Source organism: Lynx canadensis, chromosome B4 (genome assembly GCF_007474595.2).
Source record: "Lynx canadensis isolate LIC74 chromosome B4, mLynCan4.pri.v2, whole genome shotgun sequence".
Classification (NCBI taxonomy): Eukaryota; Metazoa; Chordata; class Mammalia; order Carnivora; family Felidae; genus Lynx; species Lynx canadensis.
In genome coordinates this window covers 62,933,815-62,943,701 of record NC_044309.1, presented here as the reverse complement: position 1 = coordinate 62,943,701, position 9,887 = coordinate 62,933,815, and the positions used below count along the sequence as shown (strand labels likewise).

The window sequence follows — 9,887 nt, the reverse complement described above, 5'->3', positions numbered from 1 at the left end:
TCTTTTAACCTGGGGAGATATTTTTAGGCTGAGGTTGAATCCGTGGAGAGAAAGGGGTTGAAAATATAGGAAAAAGTTTTACAAAATTGTCAAGTGCAGGCATGTACTAATACTAAACGTTTATTTTAATGAAAAATCTATAGAAAAGAGAGAAACTTATGGAACAAGTTCCCAGAAGAGATGGGAAAGGATTGGATTTGTATTGGAGGTAAGGATGTGAAGAGGGGTAAGCAGAGATTAATTTGTGTTTGAGTGAGTTGAGCCTGATGGCTTTGCTCATCTTTGCAGGGCTCTATGAGACAAGGTAGGGAATTTGAGAAGAGTCTTGAGGGTTGGAACAGTTGAAAGGCACTAGGTTTCCTAAGACCCTGGAGTGGTAAGGAGTTTATATTTTATCTTGAAATTGATGGAAATCATCAAGGAAGGGACATGACAGTATTAATCTTTAAGAAATGCTCTGATGGCAGTGTGGAGAATGGATTAAAGAAGGGCAAAACTGGAAGCGGTTAGAGACATATCGCCACCCACTATGCCATTGAATTTATCAGGTCAAGTATGGCCACAGTGGGTGGAAATTGTATAACCCTTCTTGCCTTTTACTACTTTTCTGAGAAGGTAGGACATTTTTCAGAAACCCTCAGGCACATAGTTTCTCAGATCTCTTTATTTCCAATTACTTCAAATGTTTGTACATCTGTCTCTTCTATCAGATTGTAATTTCCTTCATAATAACCTGCATCTCATTCATCTTGTTGTAATGTGGTACCTAAATATCTCAGTACTCTGGTTCAAAAACATATGTTTAACAAATGTTCAGTGAGTGAATGAATGAATGAATGAATGATGGTTTCTACAAACCAAGGGAACCCTGTCCTCGTGTGGGCTAGATGATCTTAAGGTCCCAACAAGTCTGCCCTGGAACAGGTTCAGTTGTGATGCCCAGTTTTCGTACTAAGAAAAAGTGCCATTCCATCTGTATATGCTTAATTACGAAGCAGCTGTAAAGAGACACCGAGCCCGCTGGTTTCCTCATCTGGGAAGCGGCAGACTGTTTTCCGTAAGGCAGCATGGCGGCCGCCTGCCGGAGCCAGTAAGTGCCGTTTCCCTCCCGGAGAGAAGCCACTACTGTTTTTTCGTACAGCAGCATGGAGGCCGCCTGTGGGAGCGGCCATAGAATCACGCCCTGGGGAAGAGGCCGCCGTAAAGGAAGCGCCGCTTCCTCTTCTCCCTTCTCCCGCCTCCCACCGGCTGTCGTAAAAGGGTGAATGGAGAGCGAGTTGTGGGGGGTAGAAAGGGAGGACAGGGGGCGCGGAGTCAGAGTGGCGCAGCAAGTGGCTGCAGGTGGCGACGGTGGCGGGGGGTGGGGAGTGAGGTAGTCCAGGGGTCGCGGAGGAGGAGGCTGAGTGGGTCAAAAGAAAAACTAAAGCTGCAGTCTGGCCTACTGGTCCGGGGGCCGCGGAGCCCCCACCCGGGGAGATGGACCTCAACCGAATCATCCAGGCGCTGAAGGGCACCATCGACCCGAAGCTGCGAATTGCAGCTGAGAATGAGCTCAACCAGGTGAGGAGCGGGCCTGCGGCGCCCCCCTGGCACCCCCCGCGGTCTCGCCCGGCTTTCCCTCCTCGGCGCCCCTGATCTCCACCCCAACGGGGGCTTCGGACCCTGGCGCTGGTCTCGGCCCGGCTCGCCCCCCGCCCCGGGGTCCAGTTTAGCGGCACTCCCTGGATCTTTTCTGAACAACTCGCGCACCTGTTGGCCACCTTTGCATCTTTTCGTGTCATTTTCCTTCCACGGTGCAGTTTGTTTAGCCCGTTTGGTCCGGAGAAAGAGGCTTTGGCAAGCTTTGCTAGTGTTTGCAGGGTGTGATTTCCCTAAGTTCGCTGATTTAGGGACACGGGTGGGAAAATTCACTTAAAATTCAAATCTGAGTTCGGCTTTACTCCAGACCAGCCCTTTTTAGGTGTTGCGGTGGGAAACCCTGCCCAGCGCCTGCTTCTGTGGGCTTGGTAGGACTGTTTTTGACACTGATTGGCAGAGTTTTGTTGGACTGCTGGGAAACGCTGCCGGGAGAGTGCTGGGGGAACAACAGGCAATTTTCATGGTGGTACTACTTTACAAAAGACACGTCGAGTAATTTGTGTTTGGAGGGATGTCTTATAAACGCTAAAATGTGTAAGACTTTCTTTTATCTTCTCTGTTCTTACTAGCCCTGATCTTGTTCCAGCGTTACCACTGACATTTAGAAATTGTAATGATCCCAAAATCTACCTTATGTTTTCCCTCCTCACCTGTAAATAATGATAGACCTCTCACGAATTAAGAGTGACAGCTGGTTGGTTTTGGGGGGTACTCTTTAAAATGTAAAGGAATCAACATCACCTGGGAACTTGTTGGAAATGGAAGTTATGGGGCTTCACATTTAGAGAATCAGAAACTCTGGGGTGGGGCCTAATTATGTTTTAATTAGCTGGCTAGGTGATTCCGTGCTTCCTGAAGTTTGAGAGCAACTTAAGTAAAAGTTTCTGTAGGAGTTCTCTCAAGTTTTCCCTGGTTGGAATTGACTTCAAAGTGCAGCTATGTGTTTTGAATCTTTGAAATCCAGTGGGAAATCTGAGTGGTGCTTGGAGTAAGTGTGAATTCAGGATTCTGAAGAGATAAAAGGGAGAGTGAAAACACTGGTTGAGTTAAACTGAAGCCTAAAAGAATGTGTTAGTACCTCAAAAAGAAAAGGACTCTTGCTCACTAGTGGAAAGTTAAAGTCAGTACCTGTCCCAGGCTTTGCAGAGTAGAGGTACTATATGTTGATTGGCCAGAAGAATAGCAATCCAGGGGTTGGTTAGAAGGAACAAAGCAAGAGCTGAACTTGCAGTCTACTAGTATGAACAGGGGAGTTGGCCTGTTTGTGACCCCCTTCTCTTCACAATGAGGCCAGATGTTACTTTGATAGTGTCAGTAGGGATCGTATCTTTGATGTCATGTTATACCTTCCTGCCTCTGTTAGCCTATCCTTGCTTTGTTTCTGATTCATCAGTATTTAAGTGCAGACTGTATAGAAGGAGAAGGTTGGTGGGAAAGCCTGCAGAACTAGGAGAGACACTTGGGGCCCAGTTCTGCATTTTTCTTCATGGTATTTCAATCCAAAACCATTTCGTCCTGACTCTGCCCTGCCCCATATCCACCCATTTCATCACAGACCATAATTTCCTCTGCAGCTTCTAAAACTAGCTTATTGCTGTGCCACTCGTTTAGTATTTATATTTTGTGTAATGCTTTGGATTGTAATATGCTCTGAGTTGTGTTTTGTTTTGAATTGTCTGTAAGTAGAAGACAAGTATAATGTTGCATAACCTTATAGTAAAATATGGTTATAATGTTGGGTTTTGTATGCTTATCCTTTATCGCCACTGTAACATCTTGCTTTGTTGGATAAATGGGTGGGTCATCTACCATAAGTGATTCGGGTCCAGTTCATTTATTTTAGTCTAGGTCCCCCCTCAGCAAATAGGCTGAGGAAATGGGAGCAGTGTATTGATGATTTGTCAATTGTTAGGTAGAAGAGTAGGCAGTTTCAAAACAACAGCCTGTGATCTGGAGGGTAAATTCTTGTTTGAAGCTATATTTTTCTGTAGCCAACATATATCTGTTACCAGTGACTGGTTTCTTGATTGCCGTGTATGATGTTGTATATATGGGAAAACGGATTTTCATTTTCTCTCATGATATTAAGAATGCATCCTGAATATATTCCTCCTTGTCTGTAGACCCAGAAGTCCCTTTAGCAGCAGCAAAGGAAAGTAGAAATGGGTAGATATCTTGCTCCAGTAACTCATATAGAAAAGTATCTTTTTCTAAAAAAGCATTCTCCACATGGCCTTAATAGGGAAATAAAGATAATTACTTTTATTGCCAAGCTTTGGAATCCCCGCTTTTCCGTGCATCTATCTATATCATTTCTGTTGCCCTTTAAGAGAGATTGCTTATATGAATAACATATTTATTGAGTTATAATGCAGGCACTAATACAAGGCTCTGCTTTCACGGAGGTTGCATTCTAGTGGGGTTTACAGACAAGTAAATAATATAATTTCAGGTCATTAGTGCTATAGATAATAAAGTCCTGGAGAGACAGTGTTGGGGTGTACAAATAGGGTGGTCATTCTCCTGAGTAGAGACGTAGATGTTGTGAAGGAGTGAAGCAACTGAAGGACTGGGAAGGCAACAGAGGGAAGAGCAAGTCCAGTAAAGGACTTCAACTTGGATGTTGGAGGACTAGAAAAGTTAATGTAATGGGAACAGTGAGGCAGAGAATGGGAAACATCAGATCGTTGCTTTAAATGAGTTCTCATCAGATGCAGAATTTAGGTAAGTAAGCAAACTCTTATTTATTTATTTATTTATCTATTTATATATCTATTTATTTAATTTTTTAAATGCTTATTTATTTTTGAGAGAGAGAGCATGAACAGGGGAGGGGCAGAGGTGGGAGGGAGATAGAGGACCTGAAGCAGGCTCTGTGCTGACAGCAGAGAGCCGGATGCAGGGCTTGAACTCATGAACCATGAGATCATGACCTGACCTGAGATCAGGCTTAACTGACTGCACTACCCAGGTGCTCCAGTAAGCAAACTTTTGTTTTCAGAAAGCTTCACAGATACAAAGTAAATATCAAGAAATTTTTTTTTTTCTTAGAAACTTGAAGCCCAAGGTGGAAAAAGAAATGGGAGAAATATTTGTGAGGAAAGTAGTATGAGACTCTATCTGAATTTACCCTTGAATGTTTTAGCTGGCCAGATTAACATAGGCTGAATCAGGGCTGAAAGGAGAAGAGAAAAAGTTGTACAAGTTCATTGAAATGGCAAGCATTTGCAAAAAGAGGAGTTCCAAAATGTGTATAAAGGCAATAGTGTTGAAATAAAAGCAATCTCCACAATAAGTCTTCTTAAATAGATACCATTAATCAAGTGTAAAGATTTTGTACTTTGTATATTAAGTATCTAACTGTATGAATTAGAACTATACATGTTTGTTTTTTTGTTTTCTTTTTATTCATTTTGAGAGAGAGAAACAGAGAGATGAGCGTACAAGTAGGGTAGGGGCAGAGAGAGAGGGTGAGAGAGAGAATCTCAAGCAGGCGCCATGTCGTCTGTGCAGAGCCCAGTGTGGAGCTCGCTCTCTTGAACTGTGAGATCATGACCTGAGCTGAAATTAAGAGTTGGCCACTTACACAACCAAGCCACCCAGGCATGTAAAACTGTAGAGTTTTTTTTTTTTTTTTTAATTTTTTATGTTTATTTTTGAAAGAGAGAGACAGAGTGTGAGTGGGGGAGGGGTAGAGAGAGAGGGAGACACAGAATCTGAAACAGGCTCTAGGCTGAGCTGTTAGCAACAGAGCATGATGCCAGGCTCAAACCCACAAACTGTGAGATCATGACCTGAGCTGAAGTCAGACACTTAACCGACTGAGCCACCCAGGTGTCTCAAGTAGAGTTTTAATCTTGATTCACTAAAGGATCTTTCATTATCATAAACATGAATTGTTTAATAAGAATGTAAACATAGGTTAGATTGGGTTAAATCTGTATTAATTTTGACTCCTGTAAACTGCTGTTAAATCTATTTTCTTAAAAACTACTTTAAGGGGCGCCTGGGTGGCGCAGTCGGTTAAGCGTCCGACTTCAGCCAGGTCACGATCTCGCGGTCCGTGAGTTCGAGCCCCGCGTCAGGCTCTGGGCTGATGGCTCAGAGCCTGGAGCCTGTTTCCGATTCTGTGTCTCCCTCTCTCTCTGCCCCTCCCCTGTTCATGCTCTGTTTCTCTCTGTCCCAAAAATAAATAAACGTTGAAAAAAAAAATTAAAAAAAAAAAAAAACTACTTTAAAATGGTGGTTTCAATGGTAAATGAAAGAGAATTTACTTTATATACAACAGATTGAAGATTCTGAGATTTATACAGGATAAAAAGGAGAACAATTATAAGATAATTCAAAATTTTATAGAAAGATTTGGAAAGCATAATGTTCTTGGATGGAAAGGATTGATATTGTAAAGATGCGGGTTTTCTCCAGATTTTTTAGTCAAATCCTTATCTTAATAAATGCTATTATGAATAAATGAATAAGAAAGGTGATAAATTAATAAGTTGAGTGGCATACATAAACCTAACGGCAAATTGAAAGGGATGCCACCATAGATCCAGGCTCCTGGGAGAAGGTAAACTGAACAGATTCTCTGCATCATTGTCAGCTTTAGCCTCACTGAGAATTTGAGTCCTTTCTGGGAATGTCTGTGGGCAAGGCCAATTGTAAGCTCTGGGAATGTGGCACGGTGGTAACATGGTCCAGGTAGTAGACATCTGGAGGGAATATGGTCAGAAGGAATGGGCTGCTCTGTGCTTTTTAACTTTTTTTTAAAAAATTTTTTTAATGCTTATTTATTTTTGAGAGAGAGAGCAAGCAGGGGAGGGGCAGGGAGAGAGGGAGACAAAGAACCTGAAGCAGGCTCCAGGCTCTGAGCTGTCAGCACAGAGCCCGATGTGGGGCTCACATTCATGAACTGTGAGGTCATGACCTGAGATGAAGTTGGACGCTTAACCAACTGAGCTACCCAGGTGCCCCTGTATTTTTTAACTTCTAAAGTCACCATGGCCAAACTCAGGAGTAGTTCAAAGTAGAACATGTGTGTGGGAAGTGACCTAGGCAGCAGGCATTCAGTATAGGCTCACTTGGGCATCAAGTCTATTTTATTTTTTTTATTAAAAAACTTTTTTTTAATGTTTATTTGTTTTTGAGAGAGACAGACAGAGTGTGAGCAGGAGAGGGGCAGAGAGAGAGAGAGAGAGAGAGAGAGAGAGAGAGAGAGGATGAGAATCCAAGCAGGCTCCTGTGCTGTGCTGACAGCTCAGAGCCTGATGTGGAGCTTGAACTCATGAACCATGAGATCATGACCTGAGCCCAAGTCAGATGCTTAACCAATTGAGCCACCCAGGTGCCCCTGGGTGTCAAGTTTAAAAGATGCTCCACCAGCAGAGGGCAGATGGTGATGATACCTCTCAACACTGTCTTGTGAGGCACATTGTTCCAATCTGGACTGGTTCCTCTCCATAACTTCCATAATCTCCATAACCTTCTCCTCTCCATAATTAACATTATCTTGTCTGTTTTCCTGCGTTGGATCTCCTGTTTTCTGTAGCCCATGTTTTCCACGTTTCTGTTTGTCAAAAATAATACAAGCAAAATTGAAGCACAAATAAGCTGGGAAGAAACACTTGGAATGTATAGGTGCAGTAAAAGGTTAAGATTTTAAATTCACAAATAGTTCTTAGGATTTTTAAAGAATAAAACAAGTATTTTGTTTAAAAAAGGATAAAGGGAATACTCAATTTGTAGAAGAAAACAAATAGCCAACCTTTTTGTTGATTAAAATTTCAACCTAGCAGAAATGATATGAGAGTAAGGTTTTAAAGTTTTGAAAGAATGATAATGCTAATCCTTGTATTGGATAGATGGGGGTATTCTACTTTAGGGAGTGTAAATTGCTACATAGTTTCTAGAGAGCATTTTTGACAATGTATGTTAAAACAAACTGTAAAAATGTTCTTACTCCTTTATTCATCAATTTGTTACAATTTTGAAGTATTTTGGTAATCTTAATTTTGCCTTGGAGAATTTCTCTCACTTTAAAAGTTTTCCTTTTATTTGCATAGTAATGTATTCAGTTACAGTGTTAACAGTTACTTGTTTGTATTGCCCTATTTTATAAATATTTCTTTGTAATTTCAGTCCTACAAGATTATCAATTTTGCCCCCAGTTTACTTCGGATTATAGTCTCTGACCATGTGGAATTCCCAGTACGCCAGGCAGGTGAGTAGGTTTTTTATCTTTTATAAAATTATTTATAGGTAAAAGTACAACTAGAGTTTTATTTTAATTCTAAGTATCTGTGATTTCTTTAAAAAATGGAAGTACACACAAAGCATTTCTTTTTTTTTTATTTAAAAAAATTCTTTTGGGGGCGCCTGGGTGGCGCAGTCGGTTAAGCGTCCGACTTCAGCCAGGTCACGATCTTGCGGTCCGTGAGTTCGAGCCCCGCGTCAGGCTCTGGGCTGATGGCTCGGAGCCTGGAGCCTGTTTCCGATTCTGTGTCTCCCTCTCTCTCTGCCCCTCCCCCGTTCATGCTCTGTCTCTCTCTGTCCCAAAAATAAATAAACGTTGGAAAAAAAAATAAAAAAAAAAATTTTTTTTAAAAATTTTCTTTATTTTTGAGAGGCAGAGAGAGACAGAGTATGTGTGGGGGAGGGGCAGAGAGAGAGAGGGAGGCATAGAATCGGAAGCAAGCTCCAGGCTCTGAGCTGTCAGCACAGAGCCAGATGTGGGGCCCAAACTCACAAACCTCGAGAACATGACCTGAGCCAAAGTCTGATGCTCAACCAACTGAGCCACCCAGGTGCCCCACACATAAAGCATTTCTAATGGCTTAGAAACTCACTTTCTTTTTCCCTGGAAACTTAGAGGTAGATACTGAGCTCTTACATCTCCCCTGCCTCTTCCTCTTTCCTTTTTACCTGTGGATTCCTTGGTAACTTAGCCATTTTTTCCCTTGGCTTTCACAATTTTATTTTTTTTTTTTTTAATTTTTTTTTTTTTCAACGTTTATTTATTTTTGGGACAGAGAGAGACAGAGCATGAACGGGGGAGGGGCAGAGAGAGAGGGAGACACAGAATCGGAAACAGGCTCCAGGCTCTGAGCCATCAGCCCAGAGCCTGACGCGGGGCTCGAACTCACGGACCGCAAGATCGTGACCTGGCTGAAGTCGGACGCTTAACCGACTGCGCCACCCAGGCGCCCCAGCTTTCACAATTTTAATAGGTTAATCTCCATAATTTTTTTTTTTTTTTTTTTATTCCTGGTGGCCCACTCTTTGGTCCCACAGTTTAAGACTATGAATTTATGTATGTGGGTTTGAGCTCCATTCATAAGTCAGATCATGGAGATAATATATGCACAGATGATCCTAAACACATGTTTGGGGAGCAGGACTTTTGTTTTAAACATGAAACTTAATTTGAAGTCTCTGGGACCTTATGGTAGTTCCATGATGCTGTGTATTCCTCTTTTTCCCTTTTTAATGAGCTGGTCATTAAAGCCCAGAAAGTAAAAACTGGTGAAAGCCTTGGAGTGTCATGAGTCCTGAAAAGATAGTAATTTCAAGATAAAAGGAGTAAAATGACAAATGCTAAAAATCTGAAAAGACTTTTTTTATTATGTTATTGTTATATGCTCATTGTAAATAATTTGGGCAATACAGAAAAATACAAAGAGGAAAGTAAAAAAAATTGCCCAGTATTTTCATTGCTCAGAAATGGCCATTGTTAATATTAGGTGAACATTAATTTTTGCATATGTTCAGGTAGAAGTACAAATTAACAGTTTTATAGAGATGAGTTTATACTCCATATGCTGATGAAAGTATTTAATTTTCCTTGAACATAACAAAGAAAAAGGTAAGGAATCATTAGCTTTGGGAAAATACTTAACAGCAATATGTATTACTTCCTGTAGAGGGGAGCCTGGGTGACTCAGTTCATTAGGTGTTTGTCTTCAGCTCACGTCATGATCCGTTTGTGGGTTTGAGCCCCACATCGGGCTCTGTGCTGACAGCTCAGAGCCTGGAGCCTGCTTCAGATTCTGTGTCTCCCTCTCTCTCTGCCCCTCCCCTGCTTGTGCTCTGTCTCTCTCTCTCTCAAAAAATAAATAAACATTAAAAAAAGAAAACAAAGGAAAACCTATAGAGAAACATACGCATTACAATTATTTGTTACTTTAATAAGGTTTATAAGACTTCTGTGTAGATTTTTTGAAACCATAACTCTCAGTTGTTTAATCTTTGTT

At 41.6% G+C, this 9,887-nt stretch overlaps 1 protein-coding gene across 2 annotated transcripts in view; it reads left to right on the top strand.

Annotated features, from left to right (window-relative positions):
- Positions 1-1,200: 1,200 nt before the first annotated feature.
- The window catches only part of IPO8 (importin 8), an 86,528-nt gene continuing 77,841 nt past the window's right edge, over positions 1,201-9,887 (top strand). The window contains exons 1-2 of one of the 2 annotated variants that reach the window (XM_030322090.2): positions 1,201-1,560; positions 7,777-7,858. In XM_030322090.2, coding sequence (XP_030177950.1) covers positions 1,477-1,560; positions 7,777-7,858 — 166 coding nt within the window. In that variant the 5' untranslated portion in view covers positions 1,201-1,476. The remainder of the gene's footprint in view (positions 1,561-7,776; positions 7,859-9,887) is intronic. The other variant, XM_030322091.1, reaches the window with a different exon arrangement.